Here is a 17,630-nt window from a genome sequence, read left to right as displayed (position 1 = left end):
TATCCATCAGGAAAGACAGAAGTGTTGGTATGTCCTAAGCTGTTGTTCTTTTATGATGGTAGCAGTGATATCTAGGTTCTCATTTCAGATCTGTCAGTAGTTACTGTTAGTGACCTTGGGTAGGTATTTCATTTTGTTATCTGACCTACGGGAGGTGGATGAGAACATCTCTGAGTGGTCATTCCTTAACTCTGGCTGCACATCCAAAGCACTGTTAGGTGATTCCCAAATGTGCAAGCCCTGGTCTCACCCCCCATTGCTCTGGATTAGAGCTCAGGCAACTGTACCTTGAGCAAGCTCCCCAGTTGTTTCTTGTATGCATCTAGGATTGAGAATTGCTTATGCAAAGTGTAACATTGCCTCTGGCCCTAACCGTTTCAAGTTCTTCATAGAAGCAGTATAACTTAGCAGCTGTGCATAGGCTCTGATGTCAGATGGTATGAGTGAAAACCCAGCTAAACCAGTTAATAGGTGTATAACTATGGTGATTTACTTAATGTCTCCAAGCGGTGTCATCAAATTTAAACTAAGGATAATTATAATTCCTACCCCACGTGAAAAATTGTAACTATTACATGAAATAAGGCATTTCAAGTGTTTAGCACAGAACAGCTAAGGCTCATCAGTGTTTTCTCTTTATTTTTTTCTCATCTGCCTCCTCTTCCTTCTTCATATAATTATTAGAAGTAATAGTTGTGATCATCTTCCCTAAATAGCAATGTTCCGTAGAATTTTCTGTAATGATAGAAATATTCATTTAAATTGCCCAGTACCTTAGACATTAGCCACTTATGGCTTTTGAGCATTTGAAATATAGCTAGTGTGACTGAAGAACTGGATTTTAAATCTAATTTAACTTTAATTAACTTAAATGTAAATAACCACCTGTGGCTGATGTCTTCAGTATTGGACAGCATAGCTCGATAATGTCAACCTCACAAATGTGGAGATACAGACCAAATGTTCCTTCTTCCTCTTACTGGCTAATTATTGGTCCATTATCAGTAGTTACATCTGAACAATTTGACCTGCTGTATATAGTCCTAAACTGAGGACTTACACCCGTAAGCTTTGTAATACGATTCAGTTATGTTTGTTAGCTTTGACTCAATTTTTCAATTCCCTATTGATGTTTCCTCTGGTTTCACATTTTTTAATAAATTTCCTTTAACAATCAACAATCTGTAGGTATCATAGGATACAAAGAGAAATAAATCAGCATTGTACCCTGAAAGGTCTTGTATTCTAGTAATAAATGCAATATGCCTTTTTGTCATTAAAAGGCCCTTTGACTCTGCTTCCACCTAACAGATGACTTTGTTACATTTACATTTTTCTATTTGTAAAGTGATAGAGGCAAAAACAAAGGAATTCCAGCTGGAAGAGACCTTAAAAATCGTTCTTAGAATTACTCTAATGTAGTGATAGTCATTGTTTTATTGATGCTATTAGAAAGGAATATAATAGGAACACCTGGGTGGCTCAGCAGTTGAGTGCCTTTGGCACAGGGCATGATCCCGGGGTCCAGGAAACCTGCTTCTCCCTCTGCCTATGTCTCTACCTCTCTTTCTCTGTGTCTCTCATGAATAAATAAATAAATAAATAAATAAATAAATAAATAAATAAATAATGTTTTTTAAAAAAGGAATATGTTTTTTAAAAAGATAGTTTGCCAGAGCAGTGCTTGAAACTTGAGATTCTCAAGTCCAAATGCAGCTCCTAAGATGGGAAGGAAAGCTTAGAGGGAGTATAGCAAGGAGCCCTGCATTCTAACCCATTCACTTTCCTGTGCCAGCATCACCCAGGCTACATTTTTAGTCCAGTTATCTGCAAGGCTTTGAAAAGTCACTGGCCATGGAATTTAGCTAAAATTAAAACTTGGCAGACCCTATTTCGCGAGAAAGAGAAGTCCTTGCCCATGACTGTGAGAGAACAGCTTTCTTTGTGCCTTTTACCTTCCAGAAGCAGAGGTGGGCCTGAGCTGTTTAAATCACAATGTTTATGGGTGAACCTAAGCGAAGGGATCTTTTCCTGTACAGATAAATGAGGCCTTCAGGGTCACTTTCTGAGATGCTGATAGATTTAAGAAATATTGGAGGACGATGAAGGTCTTTACAATGGTGCAAAAATCAATAAAGTTGACATAGCAGTATATTTGTGTACAGTTTTTCTACTTATGAGGTGAATTTATCATCATGAAATATGTACTCCCCCCTCAAAGGGACCTACTTGAACCAAAGAGATAGTACCTGTACAACATTTTAAAGTGTGAATATATTTCCCCCCAATCAATGAGAGTTTATGTAAAAGAAAGAAAGAAAAAGAAAGAAAGAAAGAAAGAAAGAAAGAAAGAAAGAAAGAAAGAAAGAAAGAAAGAAAGGCAAAAACGAAGAAGAAAAAAGAAAGAAGTATCAGGCTCTATTAATTATGCAGGACAAAGGCACTCAAGTTCATGTCCGCTGCAATTCTCCTAGGACTTGTGCGTCCTCCAGTGAAAAGGCAGGCTCCTTTCTGGGGTTGTATTAATTCTTTTCCGTCCCTAGGGTGCTATCTAGCAAGTTAACATCTTTTGTACCAGATATGTCTCTCTGCTTTTCACATCAGTGGGAGCAACTGGAATAAAAGTGACATCGGGGAAACTGCCTTGCTTTCCCAGAAACCTGTTTTGCCTTCACATGCTTACTGCTATTTTTAGCTGCTTGTGAGGACAAGCCCAGTTCTTCAATCAACGTGTCTCCAACAGCGGGCATCATGCCCTGGCTTTGCAGACAGCTTGTTAGGGGCATGACTGGGATCAGAGTCCAGAACAAAACAGGCCCTTATTTACAGTTTAAATTAATGATCATCCATTGGCTATTTCTCTGCAAGCTGCTGTAAATGACAGTGGCTTTCCTTGGATATGTCTGTTACAGTAAAAACTGTCATCTCATCGTAGGCCAGTCTAGGAAATTTTGACTAAGAGACAAAGAAAGCCTACTCCCGGATATAATCCGAGCTCATGCAGCCCCCTTTTCATCAGAATCATACACGCAGCCTCTGATAGATGAGGTGGGCCAAAAGAACAAGGATAAGAGGATCCTAGTGCCAGAGGAGAGGAAGGCTAGCTGTCTGTCACCGTGTCTCCAAAGGAGAGCGTTCTTCACCTGGGTCCCTGATAAATCCCAAGGCTTATTGGTGTCAATATGTGGTTTATTGTCCCCATACATATAATCTTCCATGAGAAGGGATGATTTAACCTGAAAATGAGCAGCTGGGATTGGGACAGTGATGGACAGAACTAATACAAATATAACAAAGACAAATAAAATCAGTGCTGAAGTCTTAGTCTCAATATTAAATTCTCACTGAGTTTATTTTTATTCTGCCTACAAAGAAAACTTGAATACTTTGGGTGTGTCTGTCAGCAATACCTTTCCTATTACCTCCAACTGACTGTAGCTGGCCTCTCTTCCCAAGGTGAGATATAACATCTTCAAGGATTAAAGAATGCAAAACCTCAACTGGAATTCACCCAAGTTGAATTCACTGGGGGAGAAAAGATGGGAAAAAAGTGTTTTGTATTTTAAAAACTTGGACCATCCAGTTCATGTCAGTGTTCTCTCCTTGTGCTCTCCATGCAGTATGTTCTCAGCAAAGAAGAAACCTAGAGAGTATTTGCTCTTTATTTTTCCTGTGCCCCTTCGTACCCCAATTTCATCTCCTTTCCTTGTTATTGCCACTTAATTAATACTTTTCCTGCTGAGAGAGCCTTCCAAGACTTTCATCCTATAAACAGGACCCCAGCTTCTCAGACACATTGATCATTGTTGTGGGTCTCTTGGTACAGGCCAGCATTAAACACTGTTTGCATTTTCTCCAGATGTTTAGGTTTTAATTACCTTACTGTATGTGGCACTTTCTAAATAAGCTTTTGATTATTGACTCTTTGCCTCTTCTCTTTATATCCAGGTCATGCTTAATTCCTCTTGTCATTTCCTCAGGAGGTGTGTGTGTGTGTTTGCGTGTGTGCGCGCGCTTGCGCACGCACGTGCGTGCATTTAAAGTGGGTGACTTTGGGGAACAGGGAAAAGGTGTGGTTGATAGCATCTGCCAACTTCTCTTAGGAAAAATATGGAATCATTGAATCAGAAATGAAAAGATGTCACAGGTATTCAGATTCTTCTTTTTCAGCTAACAGACATGGAAACTGAGTCCTTAGAGTTTAGTGACTTGCCTGATGTTACAGACAACTGGTGAAAGAAAAGCTGAGGTCATTAGACCTTTAAGGTGAACCATTGGTTCACGAACTCTAATCAATTCCATTAGTCAGATGTTCTCCCTCCGATCTTCCAGGTATCTGCTTCTCTTTTCTAGCACTTTTCTCTCACTCATGATGAGTTGGCTTTGAGCCTGTCTAATGCCTCATTTAGAATGAGAGGTCACAGAGGGATAAGGTCCTCCTTCACCAGCTTCCTCGGCTGTAACAGGCCAAGCACCCTGTCGTGGAGTATAGTAGGTGTCCAACACATTGCCGAGGATTTAACCTGAACTCGATTGAGTTTGGGGCTCCTAGGCTGTACTCGAAAAGCAAAGTACATTGTAAAACCAGTTATGACTCATTTATTTTCTCTAATTATGAAATTAATTCTTTCAAGTGAATAAATAAGGATAGTAAAAATCCCTGTAGATTTTAGTCATTTCTAGGCCAAAATGTATAATTTTATCTTTTCTAGCCAAGAAGAGCATGATTAATATTTAAAATGCCAGGACTTTGCATAGCACTCACTCGACATTATCTGGCGAGGCCAAGGGGAACTAGCATATTGTATAATACATCAAAGGGGGTACATGACATTTCCCTTGGCAGACATTCCGCAGTTGCTCATTCCACCCTAACTCTTTCATCTGTCCCTTTGTACACAAGATCATGCATTTGCCTCTCATCTTTTAAAAATAACATGTATTTCATTCATAAAGAAGTGCAATGCATGAACTCAGAGACATAGAGGAAGTGGCATTTTCCAAAGTTGCCTACACTTAACCTGGGCAATGATGGCTAAAGGGAAAGACCATCTCCTTTGATCCTTCCTGGGTACAGTTGAGTGTGTATACTGTTTGAGTCCATCAGGCTCTGTTCTGTTCTCTTCTTGAGCATTCAAAAAGAAAATCAAATCCAAGAAAACATGCTGCATGTACATTTTTTTTTCCTCTGGGTAATTTTCCAACAGTCATCCTAGCCATTGGGTTTCAAACAAGTTACAGAATAATAAGTGCAAAGCACTCTGCTTGAAATGGGCCAAGTGCCAGGACAATGCCCACTAACAAAGTCACTCATCACCCACAACATGGACTTGGAGAGCCCTCTGGGACTCCTGGGCTCCACAGGGCACAGTTGGGGAAAAAATACTGATGTAGTCCATCCTGATCATCTGTATATTAAACTATACCTGGAATGCCATGCACCTTGTACAGTATTATATTAAGTCAAAGCACCTGGGATAACATTCATAAGTAAATGTGAATAAAACCACAAGCTTTTTGATTTGAGGACATTATGATAGTTTAGTAGGTACCTAGTTGATTTTTATTGAATCTCATCTGTGTAACACTGATGTAAAAAAAATAGGTTTATAATATAAACTATTTACATATTAGTAAATATATGAAATAATATATCAGTTCTCAGAACTGATCCAGTTTTGTAACAGATTACAGTTTTATTTCATGTAGAATTAAGTAGTGCTAAGTACTTTTTTGTTGGGAAGAAGCTTCTTGCATAATTAACATTACATATTTGTTATTCCTTATTTGTAAGATGTGTCTATTACATATCAGCATCTAATACATTAAATATTAATCATGAGATGCTGTTTAAAAAGTTATATCTGATGAAGATCAAGTTTATAGGATGTTACTCTTAAAATTCAGAGTTTATTAGTCCCAGTCATGTTTTAAAAATATGCAGGTAGCTAGCTAGACAAATAGGTAGAATGGTGACAGATCCATAGATCAACCTTTCTAAGTTTTGATAATGCTTTCTGGTTGGCATCAGGTAGTATTTCTTTGACACAGTGGGGGAAAATTTAGAACTCTGTCTTTTGGTTTTGTTCTTTTTAAACAAATGAAGCTAATCAGGATAAATATATCTGAATTGTTATAGTAAGTAATAAATATAGTCTGAATTGTTCTCCAAATATTATGAAGTAAGACCAGTCCAGAAACTGCATGTTTCTTCTACCACTGGCTGGGTCTGAAAAGGCAGGTTGCCTCTGTGGCCACATGAACAGAAGTTTTCAAAAAGGAAAGGAAGCCTGTATCAGAGGCTGATCATTCTTCAAATACGCACAATAGACTATCTGTTTAACCTTCTGTGGGGAACAGTTTTTTGTTGTTTTTCTTTTTTTTTTTTCGTTTTCTGTCTGCCTATTTTAAAATTTATTTTTGCCTCATCATCTGTCCTTATTAGAAGTTGTATTCTCTGAAGTCTGGCTGGCCTAATGTTAAATGCCCATCCATTACCCTTTTATGAAGGTCAAATGCATTATTTCAGGTTGGTTCCAAGTTACGCTCTGCTGTGGAAAATGGTCAGAGGTCTTTTCAACATTCTGGTCTGTTTGCTTCCAGCATACTCCCTGTGGCTTCTCAGAGGTTTCCATCATCCGGTGTTTGACATACTGTATCTAGAACATTTGTTTCTAGTGAATAGCCCGAGCTGCTCTCATGATGGATGGAGATGAATGCCGGCCGCTACAGGAAATTGCCATATTTACTAGGGTGGGGATGTCTCACTCCAATATATCAGATCTGCCTCAAGCTTTCTCTTGGTGCTGTCAGGAAAAACAAAGTCAATATCGATGAATCTTTAATAAAACCACTTTTTTTTTTTTTTAACCCCTGGAGAAATTAAGAGAACACCACAAGCCTGGGGACTAACTTGCTTTCATTTAAACATTCCTTCTTCTGACCTGACCTTTCTGTTAACCAAATCTTCTTTTGATGGTTTTGCCCCTCTGTTCCTCTAAGCAACTGCCTCCCATTTTATTGGGTCCCCAACTGTTAACATACTTCTCATTCCATAACCTCCTAAGTCAGCTACTTAACATAAATTTTGCAGAACAAAATATTAATATTTGTAGATAATAAGATGGGTTTAGATCTTCATAGGTGGAAAGGCCTGCTGTATGGGATATACATTTTGATGACTGCAAAAGAGAAATCTCTTCTGGCTGCTTGGGGCTGTGTGTGTGTGTGTGTGTGTGTGTGTGTGTGTGTGTGTGTTTGGGGACTAGAATACTAAGTATTGCCTTGATTGACAGCATTTGCCATCCAGAATGAGCATGCTTGTAGTGGAGAAGAGGGTGATGTGGAGGAGTCCAAAAAATAAAGAATAGGGAAGGGGAAACATCTGAAATATGCAACCTCACTGATAAGAAAAGAAGGGATGTATAGGAGGAAAGGCACAGATACTGAACCAAGAGAGAAGATGACAGAGATAATCACAAAGCATTTAAAGTAACAAAATAGTGATGAGAGAAAGCTAATGCAAAGAGCAGGGTAAAGACATAAGGTAGAAGAAAAGATAATCAAATCATAAATATTTTCAACAGTAGATTAAGAATCTCTTGAGATCTCTCAGGGAGAGGAGGGCTAATTTACTGGGAACTTATTAAGACTTTCAGAGGGAGCACAATTTACCCTTATCTCTCTGTTCTTCCTCGGTGCTTGCAGAGGGGTAAAGGAGGTTGATGGCTGTGGCCGAAATTGGTTTTGCCAGAAAGGAAAACACAATTATGACTCAAGTATGGGGGAGTAACAGGCCTCCATCAAGGCTCTCCAGCTCCCCAGAGGCAGATTCAAATATCACTGCTGCTGCCCACAACTTAATGAACTTTTGTCCTTTTAATGCCATCTTTCCTAGCTACTCCCTATCCCTATGTGTAATGGCCTCTCCTATTTGAGTGTACACCTTGTAATTTCTACACTTGGCAGGTGTACCCACTCAGCACCTACTTGCAGTCACTGTGGAGCTACACTTTGTTATTTGAAGATGGTCATTGTAAATTTTTGCCTGGTGGAGTCATTAGTTGTGGTGTAGTGGTTCATATAATGGATCCTGGAGCCAGGCTGCCTGGCTTTAAATTCCAGCCAAGCCACATACTAGTTGTATGCCCTTAGACAGCTTTTATTTGTTGGTTTGTGTGTTATTAACTAAACTCTGTGTGATACAGTTTCCTCGTGTCTAAAATAAAATGGAATGATTGTGTCAATATCATAAGGTAGTTAGGAGAAGAATCACAATAAGCAGAGAACAGTGCCTGATACATAGGAAACATTCGATAAATGTTAGTCTCATCGTTACCACTATTATCCCTTTCCAATGGCATGCTGTCATTTGTCAAACCAACCAAAATTATTAAATGTCTGTTTTGTGCCAGGTCTTTTTAAGAAGTAGGAAGTAGAATAAAAATATAAGACATTGTCCTTTCTTTTAAGGATTGTGCAGCCTGGTAGAGGAGATGAATGTATAAACAGTCAACTACAGTACAGAACTTATGTATCATAATAGCTGTGTACATAGAACTCTATCTTTGGGGATTCAATGAAGGCTTCACAGAGAAGCAAATATTTGTCAAAGGAGAAGGGAAAAGAAAGATGAAAACTGTCTTTCAGTGCGTGTGTAGTGAGAAACCAGTGTTCATAGACCCCAGTGCATACATAACTTTGATTGATTTGCAAATATTAAATGAATAAGCATGTGCCTATTTTGACTCTTAAAATATGCTAATTTCCGTTTATATCTGGCTATACTAATTAGACCAAAAAAATGCCTTCATGCCCCATTTGAATTGTAATTCTAAAATGATAACACCATGTCTTTTCAATTGTTAAAACTTTTTTTTCTGTCTTATAAAATCAACAAATGGGCAATAGTGACATTATTAAGATTGAATTAATAAAAGAAAATATTACCTTATTCTAATTGATTGCTATTGATAAATTCAGCATTTATCTTAAGTTAACTACTGATCATTCAGAACTACTGATGAGATTTGGAGGTGCAATTTTTAGAAATCAATTGACCCATTTTATTGAACACTTGGCTTGTGCCCAGTTTTTTGCGAGCACATTGGTGAATGATTTAAAAAAAAAAAGTATGAACCTTAATGTAGCCCTTACAGAGTTTACTATCTTGCTGCAGGGACGCAATTAAAGAATAGTGCAAGACAGAAGATGATGGATTGCATAGTACAAATGACAAAGGCTCTAAGAGGTTAGAAAGGAATGTAGTCTGAGGTAGTCAGGAAAACAGCATGAGAGGGGCTTAAGTCGCTTAGTGAAGCGGACTGGTACGACACAGGGTCGTGGCATTCACAACAGAAGAGTATAATTTAGTTGAACCAACATTTAGTACTAGGTTGTAGAGATACAAACATGCATAAAACAGGGTGCTGCCTGTAAAAGTGGAAAGTGAAGGGAGAGGTGTGTAGGTAGAGATGAGCATGGGTTTACACTAGTGCAGGTACTACACCTTTCATGTCCTGAAATCTTAATAATTTGATTATATATATTACACATCTTACTCTTTTGCATTATAAAAGTGCTCCCTAAAGTGCTCCTTTGCTTATCCTAATTGTTGATTTCAAAAATATAGTTCCTTTAAAGTTATTGAATGCTTAGGAGAGAGCCCAGATTAGGGCAGTAGGTGAATTTGGGGGATGACAGGAGAATGAGAAGTATAGAGTGAAACCAGGCAACAAGAGAAACAGTGTAGCATTTGCAGGAGGTCAGGAGGGGCTTCTGGTGTTCCAGTGACTAGCAATTCATCTTTCCCCTATGGCTACTTTCTAAAAGGGATCCACATTCTCTTGAGACAAAAAATAGCCAGAGCTTCTGAGAAACTACTGATGTTCTCTCCACTGGCATGCACCGCGGCCTCCTTGTCAGGCCCACCAACTCCAAGGCCAAGAGGGCCACCGGCAGCTTCAAATTGGTTCCCAAGCATAAAAGGAAAGTTCAACCCAGGAAGACCTCCACCATGACTGCCCCCAGGAGACCCATCGAGGGCAAGAAGAAGGTCCCCAAGAAGCCAAAGGAGGCAAAGAAGGACAAGGTGAAAAGGGGACCCAGGAAGCCAGGAGAGGTGAGGACTGCTCCTCCCAAACCAGGTGGTGAGACCCACAGGAAAACAAAAGCTGGGAGTCGGAATTCAAAATCCACCATCCCCAAGGGCAAGAATGGTGCTGCTTCTCCAGCCAAGAAGGAAAACCGTGTCCCTAAAGAAGTCGTTGCCCATGCGGCCAAGGAGGGACCTAAAGCCAAGGCTGCTGCTCCTCCGAATGGTGGCAGGTCTAAGATGCTGCCTGAACACCTGGCCAGGAAGACAGAGGCCCCCAGGGGCCCTAGGAGGGCTGGCATGCCCATCAAGGCCTCCTCATCCAAACTGGCCAGTAGGAAGGCAGAGACTGAGAGCTAGAGCTGGGGTGGAGACACTGAAGACCTGCCTCTGTTTTTATTCCCCAACAAACGGTCACTCTATTTATTTCATTGTAAACTATTTATCAATAAGGGCTTTTTTCCCCCTCAAAAAAAAAAAAAAATATTCACTAGGATGGATGTAGCTTTAGGAGCTGAACCCGTCCAGCTTGACTCAGGTAAGCGTGGTGTTTGAATTCCAGAGGATGTCCAGGAAAAAGAAAAACAGAAAACGAACTCGTGCTGAGGAAAAAGATGTTGAATCATAGGAAGGCACTTGTCTGATATGGGAAGCGATCTACTTTATTTTGAATTTATGTTACTGGCATGTTTGTGTGTCTCCCCACCCCCTTGTGCTTTATGAATGCATTACTTAACCAACAGACTTACGCATTTTCTTCACCAGCTAATGCTGTCATTGTTCCTTGGGCCCAAGCCCTTTGTGCTTCCATTTGGAAGTGTGTTGCTGACATTTACAAACTCCCACGGAGGATTCAGTCAGTTACCACCATAGATGCCCATTGTTCTAAGAGAGCTGACCTTTACCCCCAGGCACCAATTAAAATCTATTGCTATTCACTCCTGCAGTGCTTCCTGTAATTCTGGCTCCCTGCCCAGCGTAACTGGTAGGATGCCTTCTTCCTAGTGTCAACTTCTTATTTTTCTTCCCCAAACAAGAAGAGAGTGACCTGCACATGCATGCTTCTGGAAGAAGACGCAGACCATCAGAGTGGACAAGAGTTTTCAGTTACATCACCTTTTGTGTCAACACAAAGGAGGACCTTAAATAAATAGTATGATTTGGCAAAATTTGGGACATTCCCTACAGGTTTCTTTCTGATGTATGTATCAGCAGAGCTCTCCAGTTATTCTGGGGTGGTGATTTGTTGCTAATTACAGGGTCATTCTGCCCTAAACAGAGCTGGGCCTGCTCCATGGCTAGCTGACAGAGTCCAAAGCCCCAGCTTGAGGGAAGTTAGGTGCCAGGCCCTCTACATGTCATATTATATGTGTTACCAGCACAATGCTAGGACGATAGCCTTTTATGTAAACTTAAGTTCCTTTCTGTAATGAATTATGAGATCAGGGTGTTTAGAGTTGGAAGTAGTTTGTAAGAGATCACAGATGTTCGTCATAAAAAGATTGCTCTTTCTGGCAGACCAGCAAATTAAGATGTGCTAATTTGGGGAAACAAACATGGCAGTGTATTCAGAGGCATAGCACCTCTTTTCTAACTTACTCTACTCTTCTATATCACCACCTTCTGTGTGCTGGGGGTATGATGATGCTGACATTTTAAGGGTGTTTGAAGACAAATTCTAGCGAACCAGTTATTTTAGGAGAAATGGCTAGAGGGTAAACATAGGAACAAGTGGCCCAAGAACAAGTCTCTGTTCTCAGATTGAGACAAGAAGTCCCGATTTGCTTAAAGTAAATGGAGCTTGAAATTTGCCTTTCCCTGTTTAATTTAAAATTCCAGAGCTAAGCAAGTGAAAGCTTGAAGAAAAGCACTGTCCTCTTCTTGTAGAAACAGCCTCTCCCTCCCACCTTGTCCCCACACTGCTAGTGTGAGCCAGACTGTGAGAATGCAATTAATTCTTTGATCTGCAGAAAGGATGGTTCCTAAAGTTATATTATACTCCCTCTTTTCTCCTCTCTTTACTATTTGAAATTTTATAGACTTGTGAAGATTATACTTATATGAGGGCTTAAAATTTCCCAAGAGCCACCAACATTTCACTTTTCCCACCCTGCAGGCCTTGGTAGAGTCTGGGAGGGTAACACGGCAAATGGGAAGCCATCTGGCTCCCTGGAGATCCTTGTCAGCATTCCATTACCCAGAAACCAGTGGAACCTGGTTAAACTCGTAGGACAAAGCCCACAAGATTATCAAACCCAAACCATTTGGCTCCATTTATTACAAATACAAAGTTTTCATCCATGGTTCATTATGGTCCTCCGATGCAAACCCACCTCGGGGGAATTACAAAGAACTCTCAAATAAATATGTAGGGGAGAGCGTGTTGAAACTGGATATTACCTATCTCCCACTGCTTAGCTTGTTTCTACTTTCATTTCCCTCACTCCTCCCGTTCAACTTTTCCCCTTCCTTCCATATTTTCTCTCTCTTGGTCTCTTTCTTTCCAAAGCTCATTTGTATGGAAGAGAGAGTAAAAGAGTAACAAGACCACCTTATGTATTTCACACAGAATATATTTTCAGCATGATTACAAAACTGTGTGTGTGTGTCTCATGCATACAAAAACACTGGATGGAGAGGAGAGGTTTAGTGTTTTATATCTGAGACCTTGTTAGTGACTGGTGACCTTTAACTGGAACCCAGGTCTTGCATTTCTGGTCTGTGTTCTTTCCATCATAGTTCACCATTTCCTAAATACTGCCCCAGTTGTCTTGTCTGGGAGGTTACTTTGTAATAGTATATATCCTTGAGACTAAGTGCTGATTCCTCTGCAGACCTTTAATAAATTTCATGTTTAAAATATGAATTATATAATCTCAGATAAAATGCAAAGTGCACTGAAAATGTAAAGGCAAACCATATGTCACATTTGAAGTCAGCTTGTATAAAATCATTCAGCTTCCTGCTTATCATTTCATGATAATAGCCTGACAGCTTTACAGGATAAACCTGATACTTTTAGAAATCTGAAAAGGACTCCAAGGAAACTTCCTTTTTTTTTTTTTTTTCTTTTCTTTTTTTTTTTTTTTAGAAGGAAACTTTCTGGCAGGAGGATGGACAGAGTAATGCTCACAGTGCTTTTCCACGATGCCATGACGTCCTGTCACTGGCCCTATTCCTCATGCTGGCTCTAAGCTTTCCTGGTGGCCCAGTAGGCTGCCTTGGTTGACTCGCAATGTGTATTTGTTGACCCTGGGTTGTTATTTTCCACTAGAGGGAATGCATATCAGAAACACACCTATCCTGCCATCACACCTGTGGCCAGGGACCTGAAGAGCAAACCAACTAGTTAATGTTTGGTGCAGGATCTACTGAGAAGTAGACTCCATTATCCTAAAGGGTGCTCCTTGGAGAAATCACATCTGAGAAATGGTTCTAGCATCATTGCCCGGACACACTGGGATGGACTTGTTCTTCCCCTTGTATAGCTTTAATCATGGGCTCTGATTAGACCTTGTTGTTGTTGTTGTTTAAGATTTTATTTATTTATTCATGAGAAACACAGAGAGAGGCAGAGACAGAGACAGAGGCAGAGGGAGAAGCAGGCTCCATGCAGGGAGCCCGATGTAGGACTCTATCCTAGGACCACGGGATCACGCCCTGGGCCAAAGGCAGATGCTCAACTCCTGAGCCACCCAGGCATCCTTGATTAGACCTTGTGACTCCATCATTGCATTTAAACTTTGAAGTATACCATCACTAAATCTCTAGACACAAGCTGTCTCTGCAGTGGCTACTACTTCTCTCAACTCCTTAGAGATCTTGTTTCAAGCAATTTCCTCTATAGTAGCCACACCAAAACAAAACAAAACCAAACCCTGTTAAGATATGACACATGGGCCCAAGTGAAAAAGCTTTCTGAATCCCCCCTACTTATTTTTTCACTTTTTTTTCACTTTTTTTTTATACAAAAGAAAGAATACACATTATGAAAGAGATGTAAAAAGAAGTATTAGAAAAAAAGTTGTTTCAACGAGACCTGAATTGGAACCTGAAATCCTCCTTTGCCTCTGGAGCTCTAAGTAGTGTTTAAAGTAACCCAGACTCTCACACTTGTCAAAGAAGTAATCGAAATGTATGGTTCCTGCTTCTCAAATCAGTGAGTACAGCAAACTGTCACCTGTAGGATATGCATAGACGCACTGAGAACATCCCCATGTATGAGGATAGTTGATGCAGAAACAGAACCAACAAAACAAAACTCTAAAATCAGCAGGGAAAGGACCACAAAATCCATTTTAACTTTGAGAAAAGTAAGTCTCAAAAAGTGGATTTTCCGGGGGTGCCTAGGAGGGTCAGTTGGTTAAGTGTCTGACTCTTGATTTTGGCTTAGGTCATGAGATCGAGTCCTGCATCAGGCTCCCCATGGGGCACGGAGCCTGCTTGGGATTCTTTCTCTCCTTCTGTCTCTGCCCATCCCCCCAACCCCTGTTCATGTGTGATCTCCCTTAAAAACAAAAAAAGTGAGTTGTCCAGGTCATGTAGCTGGTAACTGCACATGGACTTGGCAGCATGTGTGCAGATTTTCCTGAGCTTTTAAGTTAATATTCACCTTCCCTACATACTAACTAAAGAGTATCTTCTCCCTAGAGCCACAGTTTATTTCCTATAAGGGCACATGCAGGACCCTGCATCTGCTCAAGGAAGTGAGCGGTAACAGTGATTCTGGTTTTAAGCCATTTGTACAGAATGCTATAGCTTAAACGTTTTGCTGTCTGTTACCTGATATACATAAAAATCCTTAAAAAATGTCCACCTGCCTTTCAGGAATCTGTGGAATGAAGTGGCCAGACTAGTTCTGAAGTTCCTCAGCCTCTGCATATACTAGATGTTAGGATCATCTAGAGAGAAAGATAGTTAAGTGTAGATTCTGGGTCACAAGCCCTGAGAATCTGCATGTTAACCAGCAGGTACCACCTCTCTGTGTCCCTGTGATGCTGCGCACAGACCCAGGGCTACATTTTGTCCAACAGGGAATAGCCGTACTAACAGTAAGGCATCATTTTTCAGTGACTCTCTCAGTTTCATTTTTCTTTAAAAAGTAAAATAAGTAGGTATGGCTCTTCTCTTGGCGTTGGTGGCACAAGTGTATTCAAGTTTTGTGTTTGGAACCAGCCGCCCTCTGCTGGACAGTGGAAGATTTGATGTGAAATTAGACTATTTTCTCTGCATTTGTCCCTTTGACATTAAAACTGGGTTCATCATTGCCCTCACAGAAAGACAAGTGTTTATGCATTTGATTGCTGGGTGGGATAAAGGTCAAAAGCACGTAGACACACACCCAGGGCAGTTTTGAGACCCAAGGACATGGGTTTAGGAATCTTTAGTGGTAAATTAGGAAAGCACAAGATGCAGGTAGTAAGTTGGCCTTCTGTTCTTCCACATCAATGAAGTAAGTAGGGCTTGGAATAAATAATTCTTAGTCACTTTAGGGCAGAAAGCTGCTTACTAGTTATTTAACTTTGCAGAGCTGTGGGAGGCTCCTGTTATGGTGTTTCAGACATATTTGTTTAGCTCAGGGAGGGGGCTTCTTGAAATTTTACTTTTTTGAGAGTTCTGCTCCATTATTCCAGGGTTCTGACTTCATTCCTTTGCACAGCAAGTGGCTCTGTGTTAGTATGAAACACAGGCAGCCCACACAGGGTGATTAGATAAAAAGTGTTGTTCAAAGAGCCCAAGAGAGAGGAATATTAAAAAAAAAAATGGCAGGTATTTTTTGAAAAACAGATTTCGTAATAAATTCTAACATGTGTCATTGTCAGCAAGATGAGTGACAGGAGGGGTTATCGTTGCTTTATGTCTGGGTCAACGGAAGCGTAGTTTTAAGGCAGCATGCATGTGTGAGCCCTCACCTATCACTGAACTTAAACTCCCCCCAGCTCCTAAAAGAAAGAAGGATGGTAGTGAACATGAGTACTTCTTTTTTCATGTCTCCAATGATGCCTCCCCTTCTGCACCCACAAACATGAGATAAGTGAAATAAAAAACAGGAAGAAAAGGACCAATGTGAGTTGGAAAAAGAGACAGACACAAATGCACAGATGCTCATATCATCCCACCATACAGATTCTGGAGATCTTGTTAATACTGAAGGAGAATTTCTGAAGGCCGCAGAATGAATGAAAGAATAAATGGTTTAGATACCACCCAGTGCCCCCTTTCCAGTCCTTTCCTTTGTACTTGGCAGCTCAGCTTTCTCTGCCTCAGCATTGCCAAAGCTTAGCTGTCACTCATCTCCATTTTGCAGTTTGGCTGTCATGTCTTTCAAGTTCTTGCAGTGACAATTGGGGCTGAGTAGGGCTGGGAGGGAGTTCCTGGCACAAGAGGGCCTTTCTGGGAGACCAGTGCAGATGGGATCCTGCTGTCTTCTCCAGAGGGCAGCATGGGGGCAGAGCATATCAGCAGGGGAAGAGTAAGTTCCTTCATCCTTGGCACCTGCTGTCTCTGTGCCAAGCCCCCTGGTCAGGATTCATTTCTGATGTCCAAGAACTTGGAGTAGACTTTTAGTCTGGGAGGGATTTGTCTGTTTTTGATTGTATACCTGCATAGTCTCTCCCTAGTCCCCCACTCCCAGCCCCAAAAGCAAGCAAGCTAGCAGGCAACAAAGAAAGAAAGGGAGAAAATTTGCCTTGGCTCGGAAAAAAAAAAAAAATATGCAAAGATTGAATCTGAGTCTGATGACTTGGCTCAAATCCCATATCTTGTTTTCTTTACAACTCGCAGTAAAATGGACAACTGCTTCAAAACCATCTCAGCTTTTCTCTGAACAGGTTCAATATCCTTTTTATTTCCTTTTGCTCTTCTGGGTTAGCTCTTAAGTCCTGAAGGAAAACAAGAAGCAGTGTGATTACTGAGTGTGACAGTGAAAATAGGCAGAATAAATCAGGGGAAGTGGTACCTTTGTCCCACAGACTTTTAGGCGATGTTGACTGGATAGTTAAGAGTGTGGCTCCTAGGGGTGCCTGAGTGGCTCAGTTAGTTAAGCATCTGCCTTCAGCTCAGGTCATGATCTCAGGGTCTGGTCAGGGAGGAGTCTGGTACTCCCTCTCCCTCTGTTCCTCACCCTGCTGGTGTTCTCTCTCTCAAAGAATACGTAAAACTTAAAAAAAAAAAAAAAAAAAAAAAAGAAGAAGTATGAGGTTAGCCTGAGTGGCTTAGTTGGTTAAGTGTCTGCCTTTGGCTCCGATCATGGTCTCAGGGTCCTGGGATAAAGCCCATTGTCAGGCTCCCTGCTCAGCCAGGAGTCAGTTTCTCCTTCTGCTCCTTAGCCCATTGGTGCTCTCTCCCCCTTTCTTTCTCTCTCAAATAAATAAATAAAATCTTAAGAAAACAAAGTGTGGCTCCTCAAAGCAACCAACCTCCACCCTATATCCCAGCTTTGGCGATACTAGTGTGTGTGCTTAAGGATATACTTCTCTGTGCAATAGGGAAGATGACATGGATGGAGGGGTGTGGTGACAAAGTATATAGTGAATAT

The 17,630-nt window shown here is 40.7% G+C and overlaps 2 protein-coding genes across 6 annotated transcripts in view; both read left to right on the top strand.

The window, feature by feature from the left end:
• Positions 1-17,630, top strand: part of SORCS1 (sortilin related VPS10 domain containing receptor 1) — a 514,957-nt gene that overhangs the window by 278,202 nt on the left and 219,125 nt on the right. The gene's annotated exons all lie outside the window — the stretch shown is intronic.
• LOC112672621 (histone H1.8-like) lies at positions 9,232-10,462 on the top strand. Its single transcript, XM_035707618.2, has 2 exons — positions 9,232-9,250; positions 9,876-10,462. Exons 1-2 carry the CDS (start codon positions 9,232-9,234, stop codon positions 10,451-10,453), a joined length of 597 nt encoding a protein of 198 aa, XP_035563511.1. The 3' UTR covers positions 10,454-10,462.

This window comes from Canis lupus, chromosome 28, assembly GCF_003254725.2.
Source record: "Canis lupus dingo isolate Sandy chromosome 28, ASM325472v2, whole genome shotgun sequence".
In the NCBI taxonomy this organism is placed as follows: domain Eukaryota; kingdom Metazoa; phylum Chordata; class Mammalia; order Carnivora; family Canidae; genus Canis; species Canis lupus.
This window is presented reverse-complemented; position numbering and strand designations above follow the sequence as displayed.